Here is a 14,087-nt window from a genome sequence, read left to right on the forward strand (position 1 = left end):
TTTTGGCGACGGTGTATTACTGTTGTGAAGGTATTTTCTCAGAAACAAAAATAAATGGGGTAACAAACCGAATAAAGAAGTTTCGTATTGCTACGTTGTGAGGAGACACTGGCGACCAGTGGCCCCTCATACCAAAATGTTCAGAATATATTCCAGAACAACCTCCGAAGTCTTGTCGATGGAGTTCAGATTCAGCCCGTACAGGGTGGTCAGAAACAGCCTGAAAGCTCGTTGAGCACGCCAGTGCAAGCATTTGCACGCACTAAAATGCGGTAATGTATAGACACCTGTGAGTCTGTGAGTTACCACTTGTTCAAATGTTCGTTACCAGTGAAAATGTGTCTTGTGCAAAAGTGATAAATTGAATCTAGGTTAGCAAAAGTTACATCTGTTCAGTTTGAAGAAACCAAAGGAAGAACATGTTTGGCGCCACTGCCTCTGGCAGACTGTTAGAATTTTCGTGCGCAACGATCTGATCGGCTAACTTCAATGATAATGAAATCGGAAACGGAGCAACGTATCAAGTTTTTTTCTTAACAAATATTTTTCAGCACAAGCGGCCCTGCATCACCTTACAAGCTTCTCAAACTGTTTCTGACCACCCTGTATGTATTGTAGAGCTAAATATAGCGGCCAAAAGTCACAGCAAGGGGTGTCCCACTGAAAGATGTGTCGTATATGGTGCTCGAACGTTGTGGATAGATGCGACATACGGCGACAGTGTAGACGCTGTATATCAGCAGTTTGTGAAGTGTAGTGTGTACTATGAATGTGCGACGATGATCGGTGCAAGATGCATGAGTCACAGCATATGGGAGATTACACAAGAATCCGGGTTTCCAAGGTCAACAGTGTCCACAGGAGATTTTCAGTAATGAAGAACCAATGATCTTCAGTATCGCAGAGACAATGTTTTGACAATCATAAACCGCCGCACAGGACGCTGGACGTGACGTCTTCTCCGCAGAGTCGTACCGGGCAATTGCCGGTCTACCTAATATAAGCCAGATCGCCACAGATTTGACTATGGGGATCCAGGAGCCCATTGCTACTATGACTCTACGGACGCAAATGCCCTAAGTAGGTTGCAGAAACTGACTACTCCCTTTTGGCCATTCAGTGTAGACTCTACCTGATCAAAAGTATCCAGACACTGAAAGGTGACCCGCCACTCTCTCACTTTAACAACATTTTCAGTCAGATTAATATTCATATTTTATAATTAAATGTTTCTCTGAGACATTTTATGTCCCTTTTTATTATCTACGATAATGATCGAAGCAGAAGAAATGATTTAAAATTTGTGCCTCGGCCAGGGCTCGAACCCGTGTGTTCTCACTTGCTAGACATTACACCAGCGTAGTACGATGGTCAACATTGATGCACGAAATACCTAAGCTGAGTGCCCTCCCCAACAACCTAAGCTGAGTGCCACAAACTTTGTTGTGTTGGGGAGGGCACTCAGCTTATGTAGTTCGTGCAGCAATGTTGACCATCTAACTGTGGTGATGCAATGATTAGCATTTCTGTCTAGCAAGCAAGAAGACCCGGGTTCGAGTCCTAACCGTAGCACAAATTTTAATTCATTTCGTCTGCTTCGATCATTCATATTTTAGGTCATGGTCTCGGTGTTCCTCAGTACTACAATTGGTATATGTGTTTTATTCTTTTCTATATGAGGATATTGTGGACGCAATGTTCATATAACTGTCTGTGTAGCCTGTGGAGAACTTGTACTCGAGGCGTCGTAGTGGAGGTGATGGAGAAAAGGGGGAGAGATGGATTGTGGGCTATAAATGCTGAGTCCAGTGACCTGGCTGTGCGAGTGTTTCTAGGCAGCAGTGCTCTGTGCATTGTACCTGCAGATGGACTTCGGGCCATGACACTCCACTCTTTCCTCTTAGGGCTGCAGCAGGAGGGCGCCTGTTCACAAAACATTTTACCTGGGCCAGGCAACAGTCTGTCGCAAAGGTGGCTAGTTGTCGGAAAGTGGATGGAGGAAGCCATTTAAGAGAAACTGCTGTAATCTGAGCTTTTGTGCAAACAATGGGCAGGTCATAAAACTCCGAGCATTCTCATGTTAGATGCTGGGACGATACGGACAGAGCGGCTGGTACACGTGTTTAGTGGTGGCAAGACTGTAACTCCACTGACGCCAGGAAATTGCCTGGTTCTTTTAGTGTGCGGCAAAAACATATATTTCATGGATACGACTGTCTGGTAAGGTTAACAGCCTTCTTTCAGAAACTGGAAATGGTCGGCCTGGAAAGATTAGATCGAATGAGGGACTGTGTTTCCATCATATTTTTTCCTGGAACATGGCTACGCTAGCCGTGAGACAAGAGATATTTTGAGTTGTTGATTGACTTCTCTCAGGATATGCAAAGCAGAGGCTTGCTCCCCCAGTGTGTGGACCCTGGTAGTGTGTCTGGATTGGCTACCAGGCCAACAGAACAGTTAAGAGGGGAGACTCAATGAGTAGAGGATAGTTCAGGTAGTTAGTACAATGTGGAGGCGGTTTCGGTTTTGCTGATTCGGCTCCTGTACCAAGGTTGAATGGAAAGTGGTTTTGATTCTTTGCCTTCTTCATCCTCTGGTCCATCCTTGTTGGAAAACTTCAGGTGTTTCACAAGTGGGTGAGATTTGTGGTCTGTAACATGTGGTGGACAAACAGCCGGTGGCAGTTTCCAACTGTACAGACAGTGGACCTGCATATCTTCTCACATATCACGTGTCACGAGGATGAACTTATTCGTCCTGAGTCGGCCGTCTGACGTTTGGCAATTCCAGCATGCACCGTCGTTCCTGTGAGTCAAACTGGTTTGGCCAGACCAGCGAACCGGTGCACCTCACACTGAAATCTGCTGGGATTTCAGGGCTCTGATTGGGAAGTTTCCCACGTTCTGATACTCAGAACGCCAGTCCGCGTACTTTACAAATTTTCGTGGACGCGTCAGAACATTACAGCTGCCGCAGTGCGCCGCTCCTAGCCTAGAGCGCGCCGTTCTCTGCTGCCGCCTGAATCAAGATGAAAGGCTAAAGTGTTCCTGCAGCGTCGTAAGGTCGTTAAATGATATTCACCGCTACCTGCTCTCCAGTGAACATTAGTTTCTGCTGTACTTGGTCGTAGCTGATCCCATTTGCCATTTAAGCAGAATTGGGCCTCACAGTGGATTAGTGTAAACAAAGTCAGATTGCGTTATAAAAGGGATGAATCCAGGGAAGAATTTGTATAGCTTCCACCGCAACGAATGCTTTGCAGTGAAGCACTATCCCTGTTCTGATTTGCGTTTGTGATTTTTCTGTAAGATTTATGAGCTACACTGTATTTATAAAAGGATTAATAAATTGTCATTATTTTTGTAAACTTAAATACGCCACTTTTTTCATTCATACTCACTCAAATATTCACTAGTTATCAAATGTTCAAATGTGTGTGAATTCCTAAGGGACCAAACTGCTGAAGTCATCGGTCACTAGACTTACACACTACTTAAACTAACTTATGCTAAGAACAACACACACGCCCATGCCCGCGGGAGGAGTCGAATCTCCGGCGGGAGAGGTCGCGCAGTCCGTGACATTGCGCCTCAAACCGCGCGGCTACACCGCGGGATTCACTGTTTTTATTTTATTGTGGCGATACATGGCTACACCAGCAACTCAAGGGTCAATCTTATTACATTAGTTAATTTAAATGTTAATTTGCGTTCTGGAACTGACTGTAGACATAGGCAACAAAAGTGCCATGTGTAAATTCACTAATTTCATATAAAATTTAAGGATGTAGCTCACATTTTGAAGGTTATTGAGGAGATTATACTTTTCTTTATGTAAAGATAATAACGTTTAGCATCACTGAGGCATATGTTTATGATTAAAACAAGGGACGGCTTGCAAAACCACTATGTAATGCGGAACTGATAACTAGAAATCACGAGAGATGGGGAGGCAAGTATAAAAGGACGCGAAGAGTATTTTGTTGTCAGTGGAGAAGCAGAACAGCAGAATGTGTCGGTCCTGAGAGCTCAATGACTTCGAATGTGGACTAGTCGTTGGATTTCACCTAAGTAACAGATACATCAAGGACACTACAACCCATCTAGGACTGCCCAAGACGACTGTTGGTGATTGTGAAGTAGAAACACGAAGGAATAACGATAACTAATCCAAGAACAGGCAGACCTCATGTACTGATAGACACATACCGTTCAGGATTGCGAAAGGTGGTTGCAAAAAGAATATATGAAACATTACTATCTTCTCTGGTTTCTGCTTTTTAAGGAAGAAAGAACTGCCATTCCTCCACAGATATTTGGACACATCATTGAAAGTGTCTCCAGTAAAGTTCAAGCCATTATAAAGGCGAAGAATGGAAAAAACCCATATTAACGTCCACTAACATGTGTTTGGACACATTTGATCAGATAGTGTATTTGTGTGAAGTTACGGAAATGGTGCACTAAGTTGTTACTTGTCTCAGGTTCACAGCTATAAGGCTGTCACAGCTGATTTACTAGGGAAACTTTTGTTGCCTACAACGAGTAACTCTGTTAGAAGGTAGTTGCAAGACGTATAGGAATGTTTCCTCGTAGACTAAAACTGTGTGCCGGACTTGCTCTTGAACGCAATATCTTGCTTTCCGTGGCCAGTGCTTTTGTTGGGTGAGCTATCCGAGCCCCACTCACGACCCGCTTTCACCGCCTCACTTACGCCAGTACTTCCACCCCACTTTCACAAATTCACAAAACCTCTTGTGCTTACCTTGCAGGAGTAGCACTTCTGAATAAAGGAAGTGCGGAGAAACAGCTTCTCAGCTTAGGTTGTACCATACATCAGGGCACACACACTGCAGAGAGAAAGATTCATTCTGGAGAATACGAATGAACCTTACGGCACCAACCCTCCTCTTCTTTGTCGGGAAGGCAAAGGGGAAAGCAGCCAGTAGCGTGTGGCGTACCCTTCCAAGTACTGGCCACGACCGGCTTTGTCTAACTTGGTGATCTGACGGAACCTGGTGTATTCAAGGAGTAAAGGATATTGACAAACGAAACGGCAGGTACTGAAAGATTGTGGCTAGTATTCAATGGATAGATAAGATGAGTACAGGGGACCAGTTGCCAAAAATGAACATATTAGCTACTCCCGACTGATCTAAGATCCATTAAATAACGACCACACGAGGTTCTCAGCTGAATTTCAGTTCAGTATAACGAGCTATCCTGTGCACCATCTGCTGTGGGGAGATTGAGAATTTCTCCTCCGGGTCAAAAGGCAATAAAAATTTAGTATCATGGTGACGGTAGACTCATGATTTCGGATGTTACCATTTAAAAGAAAAAGTCTGAAGACTGAAGAGCTCTCTAGCATCTGTAGCATGGTCGGTCACATGAGAACAAAGCTGTTCTGAGATAGTGAAAGGTTTATTAGACTCTCTGATTTAATTTTCATGGATGACAGCGCTCATGCTCATGTTGAGTCATAAGAAAATTAGGACATATCGTGAGTTGAGTAATCTTCATACTCGCAAGAATTGCTGACAGTGTCCAAAGCAGACGAAGACCGTCTGTTTTGTCCACAGTGGTATATTCGTCACTGATCTTTTAACATGCATGCGGTAATGACAATTCTTGACATAGCTTGCTGCTCTGAGTGTTGCTTTCTTTCCATGTGTGGAGCGAAATATCATATTCACTGCGTAAATGAAGTTTGCACATCTCTAACAAATTAATACGGTCTCTTGGTGGTGTATTAGCGAAGTCAGCTTGAAATAAAACACGATACATGACTCAGCCTTAGTAAATGTCAAGTAGGTTAGTATGCTTCATGAATGATTTATTTTATTATGTGATAAATCAAAAGAATTTACATTATAGACCGCCTCAGTATAATTTTAATAGTCTTTGAACGCTAATACTAGACACAAAAGCTATTAGTACCATTTTATTAGGTATTATGCATGTAATTTTTATTCTTTTCTCAGAAGCATACTCTTAGGTTACACTGAAGTAGGTTAGGCATGCCACAGAAATAGTGAATCATTTTATTTCAATGAATCATGATGAGTTAGCAGTGTTGAAGGTAGGTATTAGTAGTAGGGCACTGTCGGAATGGGTGGAAAACGCTGACTCAGCCTTAAGTCAGCACTTTAAACTATCGCAAAATGACACAGCTGCGCATGTCATATTTCGCTGACAGCAGCATTAGCATTTTCCTATCTCCAAGGTCATTCCTGGAATCATGAAATCTGGCCACATGCCAAGATCAGGGAGGGGAGGGAAGGGGAGCGGAGGGGAACCAAGGAGAGGGGAGAGGAGAGGAGGGAGAGGGGATGGGAATCATGTTATATCAGCATCAGCACTACCTTATCTCCAAGGTCATACTGGGAATCATGACAGCAGCAGAAGCAAATCCAGCCAAATGCCAATGGCATGTAAGGATGTATGGGGAAGGGAAGGGAGGAGAGGGTAGATCCCCACATCCTATACCCCATACCCTGCACCCCACACTCAATGCCCCGCACCTGGCAACCAAGTACGGTAAGTGTCGGATCTGCTTAACATTTTGTATTTTGTCAACTATGTTTGCATTACTGGCTTCCAAAAATTCGTTTAAGGACTTGTCCACCAGTCAAACTGGTAAATTCCATTTGAACATATACACCATTCCCCATGGAGTACAGGGACAAGTAGACAGCACATTTCTCTATAAATAATTGAAAACCAACATTTGCTTACAAAATATAAATAACGAAAGAGGATTTCATATTTGTTGAAAATGAGTTTTACCTTAAATACTACCCCAAAAACCCTGAAACATGAAATAAAACCAAGTCGTGTTTCACATCGCGCTTGCTCCTTCACCAGCAGGTGACAGCACTTTAGAAAAAGAGTGCTTGCTCCTACAATCCGATGGTAACGCTGTAGAAGGAGCGGACTGCTATCTGTGAAGCATGATTTCTTACAGCTACCAACGGTTTGCTGCACACTTGAGAAAAAAACAGAGCCGTAAATTAATTATTTTCCACATCTGAGATGTTGCAGTATTCCAAAATGACTGCAATATACGTCGCAGCGCAAAAAGTGCGACGTTTACATTGATTTTCTAGGTCGTAGTTGAGGTTAACAGCAAGCAAAAATACGCTATAAGGTTCAAATCACTTAATGTGCCGTCACATACATCTGCAATGAAAAGAAAGCGCAAGCTAATTTCCAGATATACACATGTACGCCAAATTAGTGAATAAAATACTTAAGTATTACTCCAGCGCCAGGTTTCCAAACATATTAACAGCTGACATTTTAGAAGGAATTGCTGTCATAAAATTAACCCGATTATAACTTCAGAAAAAGGCGTGTTATCTAAAATACTACGCTAAGCAGACAGCATGCAAAAATCGTATTATTACCTGGTAGTGTATTATCACCTTAGAAGTGAAGATGAAGTACATTATTTCATGTGTGGCACATTACACTGACGTGACAGAAGTCGTTGGATAGTGATATACACATATACAGATGGCGGTGGTCTCACGTAAACAATGTATAAAAGGGCAGTGCATTGGTGGAGCTGTCATTTCTACTCAGGTGATTCACGTGAAAAAGTTTCCGACGGGATTATGGCCTCACTACGAGAATTAACAGACTTTGAACGCGGAATGGTAGCTGAAGCTAGAAGCATGGGACATTCCATTTGGGAAATCGTTATAGAATGCAGTGTTTAAAGATCCACAATGTCAAGAGAACACAAAATTTCAGGCGTTACCTCTCACCACGGACAACGCAGTTCCCGACAGTCTTCACTTAATGACCTAGAGCGGAGGTGTTTGCAAGTAGTTGCCAGTGCTAAAAGACAAGCAACAGTGCGAGAAACGACCACATAAATCAATGTGGGATGTACGACGAACGTACCCGTTAGGACAGTGCATTGAAATTTGGCGTTAATGGGCTATGGCAGCAGACGACCGACGCGAGTGCTTTTGCTAGCAGCATAACATTACCTGCAGCGTCTCTCCTGGGATCGTGACCATATCGGTTGGCCCCTAGAGGCTGGAAAAACCGTGGCCTGATCAGAAGAGTCCTGATTTCAGTTGGTAAGAGCTGACGATACGGTCTGAGTTTGGCCCAGACTCCATGAAGCCATGGAACCAGGGTGTCAATTAGGCACTGTGGAAGCATAATGTTGTGGGCGGTTTACATGGAATGGACTGGGTCCATTATATTTGGAAACTTGGATACTTCATGTTCCCAAAAAGCGATGCAATTTTTATGGATAACAATGCGCCATGTCACCGGGCCACAACTTTTCACGACTGGTTTGAAGAGCATTACAGTCATTTCGAGCGAATAATATGGACACCAAGATTGCTGATACGAATCCCATCGCACATTTATGGGACATAATTGAGAGGTCAGTTCGTGCAGAAAATCATGCACTGCCAACAATTTCGCAACTATTGACGGTTACAGAGGTAGCATGGCTGAATATGTCAGCAGGGGGCTTCCAACGAATTGTTCAGTCCATGCCACATCGAGTTGCTGCACTATGCCGGGAAAAAGGATGTCCGGCACTTTATTAGGAGGTGCCACGTGACTTCTGTCACCTCTGTGAACATTAAGACAAACTGTGAGAGGGTTCAAAATGGTTCAAATGGCTTTGAGCACTATGGGACTTAACTTCTGAGGTCATTAGTCCTCTAGAACTGAGAACTACTTAAACATAACTAACCTAAGGACATCACACACATCCATGCCCGAAGCAGGATTCGAACTTGCGACCGTAGCGGTCGCGCGGCTCCAGATTGGAGCGCCTAGAACCGCTCGGCCACTCCGGCCGGCAAACTGTGAGAGGGACTTCTGCAAGATGGGTACGGAATTTGTTGAACGCTGACCGAAAGTAAACGCGATAACGAAATTCGCAGCAATAATTTGGCTGATTTAAAAATGAACTGTCTTAATATTGTGCACCAGTGTGCTACTGTGCTACATGTGAGTGAACCACTTCACGCCAGTGACGGAATGGTAATTAAAGCACTTGGTGGAAGCCATACACGAAAAATCGATTTCATTGGCAGCAACAATACTCAAGTCTTTTACACCAACTGTGTAAAAAAAAAAAAAAAAAAAAAAACGCGAGGACAGCACTGACCGAAAAATAGTTAACACAATCCCTTTTATTCGACACAAGGACATTGCCCATAAAGGCCGTTTTGCAATAGGAAAATAGAGGCCCTTGAAATATGAATAGTTAGTAGACACATCCTGTTCGCCAAAGTTGGAACTTTCCGGCTTCAACCAGTTCACATATCTAAACAGAAATGAGAGCGAAGTAATATGTTTAGTCCACTGAAGAGGCCATAGTGACGCAGGTGGCTATTTGCAGTGTCCCAGGAGGGAATTTCGCGGATGGAACGTGTTCGCTGGAAAGACATCGGACAAAATCATTAACCTAAATGGAGACCATATCGAAAAATAAGGTCACCTAATACATAAGGTTCAAAGTGGTTCAAATGGCTCTGAGCACTAGGCGACTTAACTTCTGAGGTCATCAGTCGCCTAGAACTTAGAACTAATTAAACCTAACTAACCTAAGGACATCACACACATCCATGCCCGAGGCAGCATTCGAACGTGCGACCGTAGCGGTCGCTCGGCTCCAGATTGTAGCACCCAGAACCAAACGGCCACTCCGGCCGGCAAATACATAAGGTATTTCACTGGCAGTCCTACAGTTTTTCAGCTTGCTCTAATTATTACATAAATGAATGAAATACTTTGACACGAGTTCCAGAGAGACAAATAAAAGCTACATTTCACAAATTTTTGCTCATCGAGAACACCCCAATTTACGCATGGATTCGTTCTTTCCTGCTTTAGTTAGTGTGAAAACACGATTTCGATTGCTATCTGTCCTGCAATAACCGAAGTAAGAGCTGAGCTTGATTCGCAGATCGCAACAGTAAAGCAAAGATGGCACAGAGAGTTTTGCTGGAATGTAGAAATACTAGGGCGGGGTGAAAAGTAATGCCTCCGAATTTTTTATGTGAAAATTCTGAAAGTTTTTTAAATAAAAGAAATGTTATTGGCATTCCACACCTTTATTTTTCATGTCATATAGCTGCAGCCCCTTCTGCTAGAGGGCTTAGGATTGTAGCACGTAATATGACGGTTCGTAACGTAACTATGTGGGTGAGTGAAGGACAGCGTGCCGTAATCGAGTTTCGATTCGGAAGAGTTCGTCCACAGATGGAACACCATCTCCCTCAACATGACAATGACAGACCACACACAACGACTTGAATTCGCTGTCGTATATCATCGACCATACAGTCCCGACTTAACACTATCCGATTTTCATCTGTTTCCAAAACTTCAAGAACACCTCTGAGGACTTCACTTTGATAGTGATGAAGCTATCATATATCGTCCCCTATGCAGTCCCGACTTGACACCATCCGATTTTCATCTGTTTCCATAACTTAAAGAACCCCTCCAAGGACTTCACTTTGATAGTGAAGAGGTGGTGCAAGCAGAGGTAAGATTGTGGCTCCGTCAACAAAGTCAAACATTCTACAGTGACGGTCTCCATAAACTGGTCTGTCGTTGGGAGAGGTGTTTTCTTCGCCAGGGTGACTATATTGAGAAATAAATATGCAAACATGGAGAATAAAGAATTAGAATATTACACACAAAAAATTCGGAGGCATTATTCTTCAGCATGCCCTCGTATTTACAGACAGGTGCGGCTTCTGACTGCAGAGGTGTTTCAGTCATTTTAGACATCAGGAAGAGCGACTGACTGCAGAGAGAAACGATTAGGTCGTAGGTCATGAATGTATCTGACTTCTCGTACTTTGTATCGTGTTTTGCTTTGTACTGCACACACTTAATATACAAAGAGAGAATTCAGTTAAAATAAAAAATTATTTTCTGAGAACTATGAAAGGAAGTTTTAACACGCCATTGGCAGGGGTATCATTACTTACAGAAATGTAGCAAAGAATAGCGAATGTTTCGCAATTGAGAGGTAAGGAAACTTTGATAAGAATAGTCATAACGTCAGATTTTAGACCTGAGTTTGATGATGCGGCCCACATACTTAATGCTCTGTCGGTGTGTCAGTAATATTTCATTTAGATACAATCTCAAAGAAATTTCTTTACTTTTATAGTAACAGAAAAAAATGAATCTGATTACAAGTAAGAAAATACAAGGCGCTATTGTGTACTTGCGCTTTAAAGATCTTGAGGATGCTCCCGGATGGATACAAATCTTCCCAGATAATTTTGTTTCGCATCATGGGGAACAGAGCCTTGTTCTTTGTCCAGTTGTAGCCATACTTCTCATGCCGCTGGTAGCTGCTCGTCGACATGCACTTCACTGTCACGTCTTCTCCCTGCAACGAAAAATACTACCATTACTCAATCTCTCAATAAGTATACTACCTGTAACCTATGTTCACATTTTAGGAAATTAAATTTATTTATATTCGTGATAAATTTTTTAGCATGTAAAATGAGACAAATTGCGTCAATTGTTAGGAAATTGTTTACAACTTCTTTGTTTTTCCATACTTATTCTGTGTCAAAATAACAATACGAATTAGTTTTATAAGTAGACTTCTCACTTCTATATTCTAAATGGTTGTTTGAGTTTGTGTATTCTAACGTAAGAGAGGCTGAACGTCTGAAGTTACAAGAAGGGTCACATTTACTGTATCCTGCATACACTTACCAGTCAGAACATTACGACCACCTACCTAATAGCCGATATGTCCAACTATGGCGCGGATAAAAGCGGCGACGAGTCGTGGCATGGAAGGAATGAGGTGTTGGTAGCTCGCTGGAGGGTTGGAACCACATCTGCACACACGAGTCGCTTAATTCCCTTTAACGCCGGCGACAGGGGCGATGAGCTCTGCCGCCACGTTCAGTCACATCCCAGATGAGTTCGATCGGGTTCAGATCTGGCACGTTGGGGCGCAGCACATCAACTGGAACTCGCCACTGTGTTCCTCGAAACCTAGATCACACTCCTGGCCTTATGACATGACGCATTATCTTGTTGAAAACTGCCTCTGCCTTTGGGAAACATGATCACCATGAAGATGTGTACTTGGCCTGCAACCAACGTACAAGACTTGTTGGATGTCATTGTATCTTGGATGGGCTCCACTGGACGCGTTGACGCCGCCGAGGATATTCCTCAGAGAATATTAGAACCGCCACCAGCTTGTCTCCGTCCCACACTGCAGTTATCGAGGAGATGTTCCTTTGGAAAACGACGGATTCGCGTCCTCTCATCGGCGTGATAAAGAAGGTATCGGGACTAATCAGACCATGCAACGTTCTGCCATTACGTCAATGTCCAGTGCCAACTGGCACGTGCCCATTTGAGTCGCTGTTGCCGATGTCGTGGTGTTAACATTGGCACACGCACACGTCGGCTGGGGAGGCCCATCGTTAGGAGTGGTCGGTGTGCTGTGTGGTACTCTGCCTGGCATTAAAGTCTGATGTTAGTTCCGCCACAGTTCGCAGCCTGTCCTGTTTTACAAGTCTGCCCAGCCTACGACATTCGACATCTGTAATGAGAGGTGGCCACCCAACCCCATGACGTCAGACGTGGTTTCATCTTGGTTTTGCCCCTTTGATGAAGACACTCCTCACAGCACTCTTCGAACATTCAACATGTTGTGCAGTTTGCAAAATGCTCGTAACGAGCCTCCAGACCATCACAAACTGTACCCGGTCAAACTCAGATAGACTGCGAGTCTTTCCCATTTTAACACGGACAGCACGGTCATTGATACTACACACACCGTGCGTGAGTTTGACTAGCAGTCAGTCGTTCCTCGCCACGTAACGCTGCCATCGCCAGGCGGGTTTATATCGATAGTAGGTCGGTGGTCATATTGTTCTGGCTGATCAGTGTCTTTATCATACTTTCGTCATTTCTGTACCTTGATAACTATCTCTAATTTCCACAAGTCTTCGGTGTCAACCATTAGTTAACACAGTAATTTTAAAATTATCAAAATGTGCCATAGATAAGAATTTATTATACGAAATGACATTGTTTTGAATGTACATGGTGTCCATAATTAAAGTTCTAGTTTCAAAAATTACCAGAATGACGTCAGACATATTACTGACGCAGAGGGAACGTCACTGAACAAAAAATTACGAAAATTTGATCAATAGATGGAGCTCTAAGCGCCAGAATATGCACATCAACAGACGCGTAGCACACGGCTGTTCCTCAGTTTGCGTCCGAGACGCTCAACATGAAGGATCGCGCTGCTGGTGAAGCTCTTTTACAAGAACGGTGCCGGCCAGAGTGGCCGAGCGGCTCTAGGCGCTACAGTCTGGAACCGCGCGACCGCTACGGTCGCAGGTTCGAATCCTGCCTCGGGCATGGATGTGTGTGATGTCCTTAGGTTAGTTAGATTTAAGTAGTTCTAAGTTCTAGGGGACTGATGACCACAGATGTTAAGTCCCATAGTGCTCAGAGCCAAGAACGGTGACTGTGCACCAGCAGCCCTCCAGAAGTTCCGGACACTCAGGAGTATGAAAAAAGGAATTGATCAGATTACTGCTTAGGGTCAGGAGAAAGTGATTACAAAATCCGAAAGGACAGTAGTAGTGCTATGTGGAAGAGGGAGGAAAGCAGTTGACTTGACGTCTGTCGAAGATGTGGTCACAGCGTTGCAGGAGGGCTCGAGCATGCAGCGCACAGGGAATTTCCCGAACGGTGGACATGCTTGCTAGCACGGTGCATAAATCCTATGAAACGTCTTGCACTGCTATTCATACAAAATCACCCACGGTCATGAGCTTCTTCCTGCTGATCTGCCAGCAAGACAAACGTTCACTCTGGAATATCTTGCTCGCATGAAAGTGGACAATGAGTGGCCATGGACAGACGAAGCCCATTTCCATCTCCAAGAACATGTCATTATGCAAGACGTCATGTTTTTTCGAGGCTATAAGTCGTGCTGGTCCTGTTACCTGTACCGTTAATGGTAAACGCTATGAGAGTTTTACGCGCACCGTCATTCCAACCTTTCTACAGCGTGGATGTTTGGCTAGG

The 14,087-nt window shown here is 43.7% G+C and overlaps 1 protein-coding gene across 1 annotated transcript in view; it reads right to left on the reverse strand.

Annotated features, from left to right (window-relative positions):
- The window catches only part of LOC126470801 (uncharacterized), a gene marked incomplete at its 5' end in the record, with an annotated part of 313,759 nt that overhangs the window by 178,660 nt on the left and 121,012 nt on the right, over positions 1 to 14,087 (reverse strand). Inside the window, one exon of the mRNA XM_050098814.1 lies at positions 11,227 to 11,394. Coding sequence (XP_049954771.1) covers positions 11,227 to 11,394 — 168 coding nt within the window. The remainder of the gene's footprint in view (positions 1 to 11,226; positions 11,395 to 14,087) is intronic.

Source organism: Schistocerca serialis, chromosome 3 (assembly GCF_023864345.2).
Source record: "Schistocerca serialis cubense isolate TAMUIC-IGC-003099 chromosome 3, iqSchSeri2.2, whole genome shotgun sequence".
NCBI classification, from domain to species: Eukaryota; Metazoa; Arthropoda; class Insecta; order Orthoptera; family Acrididae; genus Schistocerca; species Schistocerca serialis.